The 17,526-nt window shown below is 46.1% G+C and overlaps 1 protein-coding gene across 1 annotated transcript in view; it reads left to right on the top strand.

The window, feature by feature from the left end:
- The first annotated feature begins 7,626 nt into the window (after nt 1–7,626).
- DPH3 (diphthamide biosynthesis 3) overlaps nt 7,627–17,526 on the top strand; it is a 49,632-nt gene continuing 39,732 nt past the window's right edge. Inside the window, exon 1 of the mRNA XM_085622615.1 lies at nt 7,627–8,089. Coding sequence (XP_085478741.1) covers nt 7,982–8,089 — 108 coding nt within the window. The 5' untranslated portion in view covers nt 7,627–7,981. The remainder of the gene's footprint in view (nt 8,090–17,526) is intronic.

The raw sequence follows: 17,526 nt of genomic DNA, 5'->3' as shown, positions 1-17,526 counted from the left end.
GTACCTAAAACTCTAGCTTTCAAAGATTGCTTTAAGTCAGGGTTCATTCGCTTCACTACGGAATTGCCCTCAGGCCTGTATGGAGATGAAAATTGCAGCAGTGCCCCCAACGACATAATTGCGTCCTTGTAAGCCTTAGAGGCAAACGCCGGACCCTGATCCGAATGGAACGTGCCCCATGCAAATGTTCCGACGAAGACACGCAAGTCACTTACGACATTTTGAGCATCAGCACTACGTTGTGGCCAAACTCAAAGGAATCTCATGCACGAATCCACTGTAACTAAGATACATTTATAAGCAGTGTCTGACAACAAAGGACCGCAGTGATCAAGATATATACAACCAAACGGATGATTCGATATGTATAGCTGCATATGCGGTGGGCGCGTGACAGTCGATGGTTTTATTTGTTGACAAATGTCACAGGACAGAACGTAATTGCAGGTCTGTCGATACAAGGCACACCACCAGTAACGCTGCTGCAAGAGAGACACTGTTGCAGAAACTCCAGCATGTGCTGAAGCTATGCCCTCATGCGCTGCTATGATCAAAGGAAGTCTGTGGTCCTCGTTAGGAATCAGCCGATCCCCAAAGGACGGTATTGTACTATTGGAACTTGTTCCGGCGACAAATGATAAGGATATTTGGACTAGAACCCTTGAGGGAACTTCGTCCCATCCTTAGTAGCCACTATGGCGGCAAGAATGTCATTATCAATCTTTGTCTTGGACCTTGTAATTGCTGCTACTGAACATGTGGCAACTGCAGATTTGGCTGCCTCATCCGCCAAAGAATCACCAAAGCATGTGCTCCCACACGCTGATGGCCAAGAGTATGTATAACGTGTGAGTGGCAAGCTTTCCTTGAGAGACACCACTTGAACCAAAAGCATTTTATGCTTAATTGTGCTACCTTTCGTGCCGCGAAAATCATTCCGTGACCAGAAGAACAAATCGTCATTGTGTGTTTGCACACAATAAAAAGAATCGCACACTATAAGAGTGCATATTGTTTAATCTGCAAATTCTAGAGCCAACACCAAAGTACGCAGCTCAGCCAATTGAGCTGTAAAGTCTCCTAAGGACTGTGTATGTACCACTGAAGACTGGAACACGCCGTCAACCATTGTACCTGCGACTATCGCGCAGACGGCCGAATAGGCATGCTTTGCGCCTACGGCCGGCTGAGCAGACCCGTCGTTGTAAATTATACACTTGTACCGTTCAAGAGGAAGCATTGACGACGGAGGTTCATGAACCTGTTCGTACTGTAAAAACTCTTGTATCTGCAAAGATGGGTCAAAGATAAAGGTGACATCAGCTAATGTCAATGAACTTGCCCATTGAACTCAACAAGGGTGTAAAGCCTTAGAATTGGGCACACTTGCCTTGGTCACTGCTTCTAAAGCTGCCATAGGCGAAACCATAAGAATGTGTTTACCTTGTGCTAGAGAGCAGTCTTTTAGAATCGCCATCTGTACCGCATTAAGGATTTTTTCAGTTGGAGAAAAGCACATCTTGGTTGAAATGTACAAGTGTGATTTGTATGCAATGGGGACTGTATCATCTTCATTGAACATCAAGTACATGAAACCCACTGTACCTGGAACAATTCGTATGACTACGTTTGTAGTATTGTCACGTGTTAATAGAAATTTTGCAGCGAGCATATCTGCTTGCAAAGATCAAAGATTCACTGTATGTTCTGGAAGCCAGCTTACAGAACTAAAGGTTGGTTGTATCAAAGCATAAATTGGTTTCATATGCTGGGCATAATCTGGTATATAAGTACACCCGAAATTCAAGAAATCCAGCAAACATTGTAACTTTTTCAGAGTAGGAGGCTGCAATTGAGCACATTTCTCCAAGAAATGAGGGGCCAAGCCCCTACCTTCATTGTTGAGTTCGTAAACCAAAAATATGACTGTCAAACAGGCAATGCATGATGCGCAAAATTAAATTTGTTCCCTAGGTCGGCAAAAGACATTATGATGCGATCAACACGGACCAGATGTGGAATCAACTCATCATCCATTAAATATGTCATCCACATATGAGAAAGCATCCGGAACCATATTATGTAAAAGTGAGACCACATGTGCTGCAAACTCCTATGGACTGTTGTTATAACCCATAGGCAAGCGTGAAAATATTTCTGGGCTGCCAATTCAGGTGAATGTGGTCCAGTCACATCTCTTTAGAGCCAGATTGTCACTGTAAAAGCCGTTGGAAATATCTAGGGGCGTCATATCTTTTGCGTACTATGTTATTGACCAAAGCAGAGCTGTGCGCGTTTTGTACTAAAAATATGCGCACATGACTATTCAAATTCTGTAATCAAATACTATACGATATGAGCCATCCGGTTTCTCAATCGGGAAAAGAGGGTTATACATTGCTGAAATACAGGGTTCAATTACACCCTGATATTCCAATTGTTTTAGTACTTAGTTAACGGCAGCTTTGGCCTCGCGTTTGATGGGATGTTGAGTTTGGGGCTGAGGCATAGAATGCAAAGATATCTCATGTGCCGGAGAAAATCTGTCCCAGCCCACTTGATTACGATACACAGCCGGCGCCAAAGCAAGCAGCCATTCGGACGTGTAATTCTGTTTTGCCTCTTCAGAGAAGTTACAGGAAAAGCTTGGTAATATTATGCCCTCCCCCGTGAAGATGCTAACACGAACGGGGGTGGCCAATCCGCCTCTGCTAACAAAATATCACATGAAGAAGTTAGGTGTTCCCAAAAGATCACCTTAACTTTCCACTTGATATCACCCTCAATTTGGAGGGTGGCTTCATATAATCTATCAGGTGGTGCAACTCGTGTATCTGCTGTTTCTACTGTTACAAAAGTTTCAGTTGATGTCACCTCCAGACAAGGATGCAGTGCCTCCCGCGCTATGGTAACTTCTGTTGCGCTGTCTAGGAGTGTCACGGCCCATCTCCAATCGAGGAGCCGGGTTCTCAGCGCTTAGGCATATTTCGCCGTAAAAACTGCAATTTTCTACTTCTGAAACGGGGCAGGACGAAGAGGTTGTCCCTCCGTCTTTGGTTCAAACTTCAAATTGGCTAGGCTGATCCTGTCATGGTTGACTGGACTCGCCTTGTCTTCGATGCTGACCCTCCCCTCCATCGAACTGCCGGTCTGATTCCTGAAAGGAACGAGAAGAAGGAGGATCAGGAACTTGAAATCTTTCCGGGGTCTTTAGTTTAGTGTGGTCACGCAAGTCATATTTACGCTCAGAAGTGTCAGGGATCGGTGAACCAGAATGCAAATCCTGCTTCTGTTGTTGCTGCCGCTTATTCCTACTACAATTCTTTTTAGGAAAGAATGGTCGCCCCTCCTTTACAGGTTGGGGCTTAGTTGGTTGTTGAGTTTGTGTAAAAGCTTTAACCCCCAAATTATTACGGCCCAAGGCTTTATATGCCTTAGCTATAATTTTCGGCAATTACCGTGGTTTATCCACATCAGGAACCGCCTCTAAACGCTGACTCACCTGTAAGCTCACTACTACCTCTTTAAGATTCGCTAGGATCATATCAGAAACGACAGGGAATGCCCCCACCAGTCTCATACCCAACTCCAGTGCTACTTCCGCGCCTTTTTCTCTTGAACTTTCTTTATTACCACCGGAAGCACAGTCATGGAGGGGGTACCAAAGCACAGGTAATACACCGCAGCGAACACTCATCCCCAGGTGTTAGTCAGCCAAATTGGGAGCTAAGCCTTTCGGCATACTCATCGTCAGTATCCTGTGCTTATCTACAGGAGACGTGTGTGTAAAAACAGCATCCAGTTGTTCGAGCTTTTCAGCCAACCAAAACGAGAATTCATCTCTATTCTGAGGGCGCTTCCCCATCACAGAATTAACCTTGAGAGGACTAATTCTTACGCCCCCTTGTCCTGGTGGCTGTGCAGCTCCAGCCGGAGCCGCAGGCAAATTACACGCCAAATATTGTATGACTTCTGTGAATATGAATCAAATTGGTATGTAATACTCTCAGCTCTGCAATGGTAAGATCCAAATAATTAGGATGTGCAGTATAGCCCGCCAAAACGGGCCACGTCAACCGACAATGGGCAGAGACAGACCAACGTAACAGAGTGAGGAAGGGCGCCATTAAACCAGACAGTGTGTTACCAAGCCGACAACGGAACCTCAAGCAAATTATAGGGACGGTATCTCGCCGGGACTACACCTAGCTCATACTCATGAAAGAATTGATCAGTACAATAAAAGCCGGTACTTTAACCTAGAAGTAAAAAATCTCTAAGTGGTAGGCGGCATCTGCCTCTACGATAAAAATAAAGTCCACCCCCACAACGGGCACTCCGTTTTGGGTCAAATGTGCTGTAACAGCTGCGCGGTTCAGTGCTGTAATGTTAACAGCCTTGTCTCGTCCTCCTGCTTCCACACCCTCCGCCTCCTAAGTAAGACCTTCAAATGGATCCCCCTCGAACACAGAAACACCGTCACTCACACCCTGGTCACCAGCAGACTCGACTACGGCAACGCACTCTACGCTGGCATAAACAAAAACCTCATCCGCAAGCTACAGAACATCCATAACACCGCCGCAAGACTGGTCCTCAACCTGCCAAGACACTGCCACATCTCCCAGCACCTGCGCACACTGCACTGGGTCCCCACTGAGGCCAGAATCACCTTCAATATGCTCACCCACACACACAAAGCCCTCCACGACACCGGACCAGCATACCTCAACAGCCGACTCAATTTCCACACACCCCAAAGAACCCTACGCTCTTCCAACTCTCCTACACCACTGTCCCCGCACCAGAAAGACAAGATCGGGAGACTACTCTTTCTCCTTCCCCGCGGCCAGAGCATGGAACGTCCTTCTGCTCCACCTCCGACCGACAACATTGCTCCCCATCTCCATGAGAAACCTCAAAACCTGGCTCTTCGACAGACCCATCCCTGATGGACCGGAACCTACACCTCCCTCCTGGCCCCAGCACCTTGAGACCCTTACGGGCGAGTAGTCGCGCTTAAACTACTGATTGATTGACTGACTCCTACTGCTAGATGAACACAGTAGTAATAGGTGAGATGAGTACAGTGGTGCGTTGGCTGTGGACAAAGAGGATTTAATGAAGAGTGAGGACTGTGAAGCAGCTTATAAGACCGAAAGCACTTTGTGTGTGCTGAAAGGCTATATGACTGATGGATGGCCTGCAATAATTGGATTGTCAATATAATGTAAAACGTTTTGGGAACTAAAAAATTAATTATCAGTCAGTGAGGAGGGATTCTTTCTAAGAGGGCGATAGAATAATTCCTCATGAGTCTGAAGGAACGTATCCTGAACATCTCACATGAATGCCATCAATTTCAAAAGGAGAGTTAAGTGCTTATATTGGTGACCTAAAATAGACAATGAGATTGAAAAGTATGTTTTAAGAGCAGGTGATTTTTGTGCCAAATGCAAACATCTTTAACGGTTCTGAGGCCTTCCTTGGTAGAGTGCAAGTGTCCTGAGAACCCCTGGGTTGAATACGCAGATGTGTTAGGTCCTATTCTAGATTCTTGGGGTATGCCCAAATATGTTATAGTCTTATTGGACCAGTATTCTAAATGGCAAGAGTTGAGTTTGAGGTATGTGGCAAAGTAGATACTGCTACCTTGGTTTCCTTCTTAACTAAAGTTTTTTTGCAGGTAGGTATTACCAGAGCTAATTTAAATGATAATGGTCCTCAGTTTGTTTTAGACCAATGGAAATCACTCTTGGCTAGGAACGCTATTAAAAAAAAATACACTCCTGTTTATCATCCTGCTGGAAACAGAGCTGTAGAATGTTTTAACTGTGTTGTTATGGGCTCTGTGCAAGCTGCTATAAATGCAGGAGGCGCTTGGGAAAAGGAATTAGCTCAAACTATTTGGGCCTACCGTATCGCCCCTGCCGTTACGGGTATAATCCATTTAGGATTCTTAGAGGTAGAAAGTCATTCATTAGAGATAATTCTGCATGGATGAATATGAAGTTGCTAAGCAAGTGGTCACAATCGGTGGTTAAAGGGAACCTGTTGAAAGCTCAAAAAGAATGAGTATTATAATAAAAAACATGGTGTGAAAGATGTGAAGTTGACCGAAGGGGACTGGGTAAGAGAAGCTAGGAATTAGATCTAGGAAGGGCTGTGATCGTTTTTCAGAACCTCTCCAAGTGATAGAACTTTCTCCATGTCCAGTATTATTGAGTGATGGGAAGATTTGTAACTTGAATAGAATGGCCAAACGTAATAAGATTTTATGGTGGAAACAGGATTATGGCTGTGGAAATTCCATAGTGGTAGTGGACCGAGGTGGACCAAGCATCAAAGAGTGTGCCAGTTTTTAATAATGGGACCAATCAAACCAATGAAGAGAATACTGATGGAGATGAAGGTATTGTGCTAAGAAGTGAAACTACCCATGATGAGGACGTGCAAGTTGATGATGGTGAACATTAAAGTGATGTTACTTGTGGCGAGGATGCACAAATTCCTACTAATGCGGGAAAATCTACTCTGTTGGGTAGACAAGTGACCATAATCAACAAATACCATGGATTTATTATGTGATTTACTTACGATTATGTGATGGAATTTGAATAGTTCTTTCTACTGTACCTTATTTATGTACGGACACTACAGCTTAAAATAAATGTTATTTTAATTCTTGTAGTGTTTGTTAAGAGGGATGATGCGTGGTGTTGTTATGATCTGTTGTTGGTTGCCAAGGTAGATGTCATAGGTCTGATATCTCTTGGGCTCTACGACGGAGTGTTTAGGGAACCGTTGGTGGCGATCTTGCTTACGGAGGACACACGTTCCTGTTCTCCCCATTGGATGGAATAAACCTGCTGTTTTGTCTTTACTTGGTGTGCGACTCGTCCCTACAAATATTAAAAACGAACGGAGGAATAATAGATTGCTACGCTTTAAAAAAAAAATACTATATATTTTACATAATCTTTTTTTAAACCCACCACCACTTGGCGCTTTTAGTGAAGTAAAACCTAAACCAGTGGCCAGCATTCTCTCGCATTATGACACGCGGGTGCGCGGAGGGTCATATTGGACACCGGCTGGCCTCGCCCAGCTCCGCGGACATAGTATGGAGGGAGATGGGGAGCCGGAGCCGGCTTCCGCGCTCGATACCCAAGCCTTCTCCCTAAGGCTAGACGGCTTCCATCAGCAACTTCTTCAGCTGGAAGGGGAGCTGCTGCGTTGGCAGCAGGAGATACAGCAGGAGCGGCGGCAACAGTTGCAAAGACACCTACACCGCCTTGATCCCCAAGAGCTGCGGGATACCCACAGGCGCTATCGAGAATCAGAGCGCAACCAACGACGCGAAACACAACTGGAACGCCACCGCCTGGGTACTGTGGAATCCACGGAGATAATAACAATGCCAGACGAACAACCATTTCCGCCGGAAGAACAGCGTCAACCACCAGAGGGCGAAGCGGCCCGACCAAGTGCCTCCTGCAGCGAAGAGCTGCCAGACATAAGCACCGCCTCCAAATCCTAAAGCGTGATGGATATCAACGAGGGGAGGAATACAGGGGTTAACAGGAGTTATGCGAAGCGTGTCCTGGCTAAACTACTGTACGCGGAGTCAATAAATATTCTGTATTACAGAGTTGTATTTATAATCTATAGTTGCAACACGATTCCGCAAATATATTAATATTGTGGCAGTTTATATTAATTGTTGGTGTATCTTCCTTCATGGCTACAATACCTCGTTGGATTGACGTTTGTTCATGGGTTTTGTGTCTAAAGAAAAACGATGTTCTGGCTGTTGACATGTTATGACCTGGTGCACTGGCAGCATCCGACGGTACCGCCATTTTCAGATCAGGCAGACGCCACTCGTCCAGTAGGCGCGTGGTGCCGCACGCAATCTAGAAGCAGGTAAAGCTCGGGTTCCTGGTTTTCTTGAGCTTTTAGTGTCTTTGGTCGGCGAATAATGGCTGTTTTTCACGATGAAGTGGAGATCGAAGACTTCGAATACGACGAGGAGACAGAGACCTACTTCTACCCCTGCCCCTGCGGTGACCGATTCGCTATCAGCAAGGTACGCAGTGCGTGATCCCAAAAGGGGCCTGGCAACCTGGCCGTCATTTAGTTTGAGTTACATATCTGTAGTTCTAGAATGGGAGTGCTTAGTGGACCTATATGGCGCAGTTTATCCTGGCGGCCATATTGGTATAGTAACTGTCGCATCCACTGGCCACATGAACGACTTTAAGATGGTAAGTGCAGCGCAACACCAAGTAAATACCGGGGGGCAAATTTACAAGCCCCCTGCGCCACCACTACGTCACTTTTCGTGACGTACTGGTGGTGCAGGGGGCTCCTCCATATTTACAAGGAGAGAAAAGGCTACCCTGCGTGACTTTTCCTCTCCTTGTAAATATGGCCCCTTCACACGCAGCACTGTGCGTGGAAGGGGCGTTCCATGGGTGTTGCTGTGGACACATCTCCAGATTAAGGAGAAATCGTAAATCTGGAGATGCGTGTGAACATTTCTCCTCGTTTTTTTAGGTCTTGCTAGAGCCAGCGCATGCGCTGCAAGACATTTATTAGGGGCTTTAAAAAGTGCTACCACAAGCTGCTTTGGCTAGCCTAGCGCTTGCGTTCACGTGCGCGTGCATGCGCGCAGCCGCCATGTGGGTAATTAACTTTCGCGCATGTCTTGGCCCCCACTGTGCTCCTCACTTCTTTTGGCTTCACTCTGCCATCTGGCTTTCCTCAGTTGTATATTCTAGTGTTTACCACTCTAAAGCCTCATTTATTGGCTTTGCAATGCTTGTTGTTACACGTGCCATTCTAGGAGTTTCTGTATTTGTAGATGGATGCAGATTCTAGTCTCGCTTCTACCTCTACATTTATAACGAGCAGTAGCAAGCACAATACGAGAAGATGCACCTGTCCATCTATAACACAGGTTGGTGACTGTGCAGTGTTATAATCATTATATACGCGTTTGTTACATGTACAGGGACGTTGTAGTCATACACAACGAAAGTCCAAAATATGTTGCATGTTGTCTAACTTTATGCACAAAGAGAGGCAAATGATGCGGTATGTGATAGTACTGTTTTACTATTTTATCATTTTGACATTCATCAATACTGTCTGGGCAATCGTGTCCCCTCATGTATATGTTTAATATTTGAATATGGCAATCAGCAGCTGAACGGTCCCGGTTAGCCTTTGTTCCCTCTATGTACCTATGTATTTCTTTACTTCAGTCCCTGTCACTATGTACCTATGTATTTCTTTACTTCAGTCCGTCACTGTGTGCCCTCTATGAGCCTTTTTATTTCTTTACTTCAGTCCCTGTCACTATATACCCTCTATGCACCTATGTATTTCTTTACATTAGCCTCTCTCACTGTGTGCCCTCTGTACCTATGCATTTCTTTACTTGCTCCTCACTTCTTTTGGCTTCACTCTGACATCTGGCTTTCCTCGAGGCACCCCTCCCCCACCACAGAGCGCGTCTCGCTGCCATGCGTCTTTACTTCGCCTCAGTTCCAGCCTGCGGTCAGGTGTGCTTCACTTCCTCATACTAAAAGTAAAGTCCTTGTTTGCTTTCTCTGACCCCAATCTGTTGTCGCTTAATTTCTGTGAGCCTCCTCTGTCCCTCTTTACTTTCGCTAGCTCCCTCTAACCCTTCTTGTTTCACTTGTCCCTGCTTGTTATTACAGTCCCCTGAACTTTTTTGCTGTGTAGGGAAATTATTTTATGAATATATTTTGGAGTTAGTATGTTTAGTTTTATTGTTTATCATATTCAGTTGCAATATTTATTGTTTTATTAGCATATCGCGGTAACAGCCAAGGTTTAAAAACTTGGTGTGCTTCAAAAACGCAATGTATTATTGTATGTTGTTTGTGCGGGAGAGCCCCCCCCCCCCCCCTTGTTTAGTTTAAGAGCATCTAGCAGACCGTCGCTCCCACACCCCCTCAGATCCCTGGCTGGATAGCAAGCCCTTATAGTGCTCCCATATTCCATTAACGCAGCAGCGCCAATAAGAGCTCAGAGTTATAAGGACAGGGCTCTGGGGTGCTTGCCTCGCAGCCCTGGCTCCTATTCATTGCATTAAACAGAGCGTCTAACGGAGGCAATAGGCTTGAAAAATGTATTGCTCAATGTTTCTCCCCCATGTCTCCCACAGCAACACGATGATACGCCTCCCATGAGATATTGCTTTTTTATGTGTTATTTTTCATATTGCATCCGGGTCCACATCCAGGGGTGGTATGGACCTCTTCAATGATAATGAGCACTTTTGAGCTGCATGCCGCTTTTGTGCGCTGTTAAATGACCGTGTTATGAGGCCAACACTTCAGAAGGATGAGGGTCCTTCAACCCATCGAGATGGGAAACACCTATGCCAATGATTGGGAGCCCTGGACAAGAGAATGCAGTGCAAATCGCGCCAGTGCTCGCACACAGGGTACATGTGCGAGAGCAGGGCGGCGCGCTTACTGACGGGATGTTCCAGTGCCGTCTCCCTGCGGGATCTGATCACCTGCACCCTGAACTGGGTGAAGTGAAGTAACTCTTATCACAGATTATTTGCTGGCTCTGAAAATGCCTTATCTAGCTCTATATACTAGATTCCAAGCATTGACAAAGCCTATAGGTCTCAACTATGCGAGATCTATTGGCTTTATCAATGTTTTAGCCGTGTTATATAACAGCCCACATGCTGTGCAGCATGGCTGAAAGCTTAAAAAAAAAGCATTGGCATAGCCAATAGGTCTTGCCTTTGGGACCTTTATAAGTGTTTACTTATCCAACACAATATCCTTGGTGCAATAACATTAACTGTTGCCTGGCTAAACACTTATAAGGTCCCAAAGGCGAGACCTATTGGCTATGCCAATGCCTGTTCCTCTTTCAATGCGTGCTGCATTCTACAGCACGCATTGAAAGAGGAAAAAGCCTCTGGTGATTGTTTTTGTGCAGGAAGGTGTCCCTTTCTGCACAAAAACAATCAGCCCACAATGCAGGCATCCTTGCACCATGGTGCAAGGGTGCCGGCGCATGGCTGCAGTTTGTGTGCCAGCGTAGGGGAACCACAGAGATGCAACATATTCTTGTAAATATGTAGCATCTCTGTGCTTTCCAAACTAACGCAGCACGGCGCAGCAAAATGACTTGCTGCACCATGCTGCGTTATTTAGTTGTAAATCTGCCCCTGGGAACTCAGCAGTGAGAACTGCTACAGGGTTTAAGCAGTGAATGTGTGTGTGTGTTGCTTTGTGGTAGACCATTCTACCCCATCCCTCACTCTAGCACCCCCTTCTCGTTTTCCAGCAGATGTACACTGCTCACCTTTCACCACTACAGGGACATCACCCATCCTGCACTCGGATAGCATTCCTCTCATCGTACTCTCATGCATACTACACTGGGAGACAGTTGTCTCACCCTACCCTCACAGCACACTGCTCATCCTGAATTTGAAAGTAAAGATTCAATAAATAACTCTTAGTTGTAGGCCTATACATGGCCTGGTTAAATAGTGATATGTGTGGTAACTCCATCTTAGATAGAAGTTTGCAGGCTAACCTCCTCATTCCTACAGTTTTCTCTTAATACATTTTGGCAGGTCAAACCTGTAAGAATTTCTTAGGGCAAAATTCCCTGTAATTCTCGTGGCATGCACACGTAAAAATCTGCATATTCTCTTTTTCAGGGACAATCTCCAAATAGGGAGGTATACTGGTCCACTAATGGAGTTTATATATAGCAGGGCCTTATCTCCACCTGGGTACAGCTTAGGCATTTATTGTTGACAAGGGAATCACTTGGAGTGGGAGAGAATGGAAATGTAGGGATTTGACTTGACCACCTGGTCCGTTCATTTGCACTCTGGGTGATGAGCAGGGCCACTGTAATTATGCGGTTCTGCATCAGCTGTATGTTCCTCATAATTATGGATTTGCTGCATTCACAACACAATCCAAGTCAATGTTTATTGTGTGATTACTTAAAATCATTACAAGTTACGCAAAATACAAATATCACAATAAGAACTCCCTGGATGCCACTGGACCATAACATTAATATTCGTAGGGTAATAACAAACGATATACGGGTTATAAAAAAATACTGACAGTATATAACAAGCATTTGCAATGTAATAGGTCTCACATTTTTAAAACTTTGACATATTGGTATTGTAAATGACAATGCCTTTTATTACTACACGTTTTTGAAACGCATAAATGAAAAGCATTGTTATTTACAATGTCAGTAGCTCAAACTCTCTCAAATGCGAGACCGATTGCATTGCAGAAGCGTGTTTATTTTCTCTTGAGGGCTCCTGCACTTTATCACGCAAGCTGCCAAATGACATCTGCATGATTAAATGAGCAGTAGCAGCCCCAGCCTGCAAGGTTTGGACCTTCCCACTGCCTGCTGCCGAAAAATGGAAAGAGGCTGGAGAGCGCAGTGAAGGCAGAGAAATGAAATGTGTAGGAGGTTGAGTGATTTGTTGAGAATGACACGACCTCCAGTGCTGAAGCCGGGCTTGGAATCCAGCCCCCAAAGTCCATAGTACATCTGCTGCAATCCAAAAGAAAGCTGCTAATGAAAGTGTTAGGCTTTGTTATTTGAGATGTAACGCCTAACACTACAAGAATATGCAAGAGAGGACTTGGGCTTGTTTGACTAAAATGTAGTCTCTTCCTTCAGTGGAAGAAGGATGCGCATGTCTCCACATCAATATGAGCAGCTGCCCGTGACACGGTGGAGAATAATATTCACACTTTAATAACTGTGAATTAATGCCTCTGAATGCGAAAAGGTCACAGGAGTGCGGAAGCGTATAAATATAAACCGTTTCCAGCATGGGTGGCCCTTTCACCTCAAACTTCACTCCCTCCACACTGTAATCACCCCACCTCCAGGAGACACAACGCCCTTTTAAATGAAGTCATTAACCTGACAATGTTCACATCAAAAGTGAAAGAACAATGTTGCAAGTTAAGGAATTTCCCCTTTCACCAGTGCAATCAAATGTGCACATTTCACGCATATAATACAACACAGCTATTAATTTGAATTACTTTGAAACAGAAATTATTTGTGAGAACCTGTCTGTGTGTGTTTTTGTTTGTGTCTCCGCCAGGCATCGAATCCAAAGCATGCGGGAATAGCTTTGGAAAGACGCCCAAAACATGCTTGACTCCTATCAAACGAAGCCCAACGCTAGGAAAGGACAATAAATGCAAGCAGCGGTTGAAATTAACAATCGTAAAGAAGCTGAAGAAATGCTTCTTCGCAAGCACATGCTGCATTCAAAGGGCATTTACGTGATTCCAGTGCCAGTGACTTTGCCGCTTCCGACGCTAAGGCGTTTGTAACCGGTGGCACTACTGTGTTTGATTAGTAGGGGCGGGGTCAGGGGGTGTCATGTGGTGCTGGGGACGCAGGCACGCAGCAGTATCGGAGGACACAGAGCGCGTCCGATACAATCAAAGTCAAAGCGCGGTATGCAGTGTTGTTAAAAAGCATTAAATAAATCTTTCAAACGTTGAAAACAAAAGCGCGGCCACCACTTTACATATTTAGCGCATGTGCACGCTATCGTGAAAACAATGAACAAAAGAAAAGTACGCCCGCCATTATCCCAGCTCAGGCGGCTTGCCGCTGAAATATACAAGAAAAGAATTACTCAGACGACGACATCAACACATAAGGCGTATCAATATAGTACTTAGGCAGTGCTGCATCCGGCCGAAACAAACTAAAAGGAGGGACATAAAGGGAGGATTACCCATTGGCAAACACGTTTTTGTGAAGGACAGTAACCAAGCCAAATAAAAAAACATCTGGCAGCAATGGGAGGAGTTCAACTCCTAAAGCATACACAACAGGTCATTCGCTAAGCGACAGCGCAAGCGCTGTCTACGCTCGACCTAAAAATGAACAATGCATATATAAAGCTAAGGCTTAAGTGCGAAATGCTGTGCCTGATAGCATATGTCTTTCTAAGTGCAAATAGTATAAGGATTCGTAAACAGGAACCACAACGGTCACTGTTTGCTGAAACTCAAACGGCAGGGTTGATTAAAGACTGTTGCGACTAGTCAGGCTGTGTAGTTAAAGTGCCTAGAAGAGTAGAGCCTGTAAAGTGCAAACTGCCTGTGATGATTCATGTATCTATCAATCTTTATTTAAGGACCTTGTGAACAAAATGTTTGATGTTAATCCTACTTCAGGAGCTGGGTGTAAATTTGGGACCCTTGATTATATGCCAATGTAAAATGCAGGGGCAGTTATTCTAAAACTCTTTTAAAAAAAGAACTTTCCAGAAATTGTTCTTTTAGCTAACGCTCTTGTGTTCAGAGTGTTCTTGCCGGAGGAGTTTCCTTAATTGTGTAAAATACTTTGTGCCCGGCAAGTCAAAATGATTGAGGGACCCTCCATCCAGTTAATCATGGCTTGTCTGCATGTACGAATGTTTAACTCATTAAAAATGGATTTAAAAAAGGATTTCCTTAGATCTTTAACTGCGGGACATACATACAACAAGTGAGTTATTGTTTAGTTAAAGTAACCACCTAATCGACAGTTCGCAGTTTGTTGATTGCTTTTCCATGATGGCAGTAGATCTTTCGAGTCATGAATTCCTAAATGGTAATAAATGAAGCTCTTTTTTATCTGGATGCAGAAATGGACTGCTAGGTAAGGTTGAGGCTTTGTGCGTGTATAGGAATTTATCACTGTCCACGCATGACGTCTTTTAGACAAAGTTTTTTTATGTTCCAAGAGAGATTTCTCTTTTGCAGAATCATTGCTAGTCTTGTTAAATTTTGGCTTATCTACCATGCTGTCCCATGCTGGTTGAATATCTAATTGCGCCAAAGATTTCCTCATGTGAGCTCCCCATGTATTGGGTGTTTCTTGGTCGATTTGGGGTTTGATCTCTTCCCAGCATATATTGTTCAATGAGCAGGGCTCTGATGATCGAAATTTGTGACACAACTTCGCGAAGGAGTTCATGCTTCGGAATTTCTGGTTCTGGAGGCCAAATTCTAACCGTAACTGTGCGGGGGATGCGGCCTTAGGGAGATTGAAGACGGCCTTGTATGCCTTAGTCTGGAGCTCATTCAATAACTCGGACTCCTTACCACACTGAGGGGCCTATTCTCAAGGACTTATCACCGAGTTATCTGTACTTTATCGCAGCCAAAGTGGCGATAAAGTTATCGCCCCATTCACAAACCGGTGCTAACCGCCGATATCGCAATTTTTCCTGCGATAGCCGCAAAAAACATCGCCACAGATGACACCGGCAACTAACGCTAATGAGATGCAGAGTAGGCGTTCCCGTGCTAAAAGCAGCGACACCACTCCTCAACATTCTCAACGACCAGATTGGCAATAAGAGCACAAATCAGGCGATAAGGCGTGTTAGCAGCAGGGATTTAACACTTGCTCTGACCTGGTGTAAAGTCGGACGACAACCTGCACCATGAAAGGGAGCCCAGCCCACAGCCACACCTGAAGAACAACAGATGCCATGGAGCTACTGATCATGCAGCTCAGACACCCAAGAGGGCCACAACACCCACCGCCACCACCCACAGGACCTGCAGTCCACCAGGTCCCTTACCTGAAACAGAGTCCAGATTCATGAATGGCCGAGTTAACATAATTGCGCACGCCATCATCGCTTGCCCGCTCCTGCGCACACAGGCTGCTGCACCCCAGCCCCTCCCGCCGCCCAGCAGTGATTGCCCGCCCCTGCGCACACAGGCCTCACTGCTCACCTTCCGCCACAGGCGTGTGTCCAAGAGGGCCCACCACGTGCCATTGAAAGCTCCAAGCATGGGTCCCGCAACCTTGGCAGTCCCGCACGCGGGCCACAAGGTCACACAAGTGATTCTGGGTCTTGATTTCGCAATGGCAGAGAACATATCAGTGCACACGGCATCATCGCAGGCTGCACACCCGCTCAGCCCTATAGATGCCAGTAACTCTGTGAACCGCGAGGCCACGCCATGTGGCGGTCGGCACGCGCAGGCCGCTGGCTCAGGCCTACACTGTGGTCCAGCAGGGCACACACAAATCCTTACCAGTCCGGACCACCAGGACGGCGCATCATCGCAGGCTGCACACCCGCTCAGCACTTAAGGTGCCCCTACCTCAGTGCACTGAAAGTCACCGTCCCGTGGCGGTAGCCCGTGCCGGCCACAGTGTATTCTGTGCCACCAAGTCTGTGCAATGCAAGTCATGAGCCCTATATGATTGAGTCCCGTGGTGCAGACGCCATAATATCACCTCCGGCAGTGTGGAATGTGATGTGGTAGTGCCCTAGGCCCTCATGCATTAATAATAACCACACGTATACACCCAGATAGAGAGTGGAAATGGCGTCCAGGACATGCACCCGGCCCTTCTTATTGGCATGGTCACATGTCCTGTGACGCGTGTGGTGGATGGGTGTGAACTAGCCGTGAGGGAGTGGCTGTGGCATGCTGTCAACTAGACTTGTGATCAGCAGATCACTACAGGGAAGACCTGGGACATGTAGCGTGAGCGGAGTGGGCTGGCCTGGCGTATGCCAGTCCAGCATAGGGGTGTGAACAATGACCCCGGGGCACTGGGCGTGGTTCCGTCCTTGCCTGGACAAGGAAGTAACTAATGCGTGTGTCTCTGTTGTAGTCTCGGCACTACCAATCGGCAATGTCGCACCCTGTGACTCAAGTCCCACAACATGAGCAACATGGACATAAGGGGACTCACTGACCCTACATCCATCCATACTTCCACACTTGAATGATCATAGACATGACACATCTGTGTGAAAATGAATGTTTAATGCACATTCAGTGGAATGTTGTAGCTGGAGCAGTACAGGGCCATGCAAACCCCACTTTACATTATTGGCGCGTGCAGGGCCAGCCAGAGTCCTTTAGGGAATGACAAGTTCATCAGAAGAGGAAGAGTCCAGTACGCAGTCTGATTGCTGTGTCATTGGTAACAAGACAGCATATGGCAGTCCATGTCGAGGTCCAAGGTGAGTGTCGCAGAATGTATCGGGGGACAGTGGAAGGTGATGATGCAGAGGGCAGAACCAAGCAGGAACCGGCCATATGGCGGAGATGAATGCTACCGCTTCCTTCTTACTACCAAGGCAGATTCTTCCGCATCTTCGTCCTCTGCTGTTTCATGTGCCTCACATGTGGGTGGTGGTGTTCTGTTCCCAGCACTGTGTGGCAGTGACACCTCAGGGGCTGGAGGTGGAATGTCTGCTGCACTGTGTGGCACTGATACTTCAGGGGGCGGAGATGTGGATGGAGTGGTAGCAGCAGCATTCAACTGCGCCAGGCCTTGTGGCAGCAATGTCATGAGGAGGGTCTTCAAGGCATTGAGGAACCCAGCTACCTCTCGCTGGTGTGCAGCCGTGGCAGCCGCTCTTTCCGCCTGCGTCCGCTTCATGTTCTCCATGATCCTCCGCATGTGTCCCAACTCCTGCGTAAC

Source organism: Triturus cristatus, chromosome 8, assembly GCF_964204655.1.
Source record: "Triturus cristatus chromosome 8, aTriCri1.1, whole genome shotgun sequence".
Lineage (NCBI taxonomy): Eukaryota > Metazoa > Chordata > Amphibia > Caudata > Salamandridae > Triturus > Triturus cristatus.
This window is presented reverse-complemented; position numbering and strand designations above follow the sequence as displayed.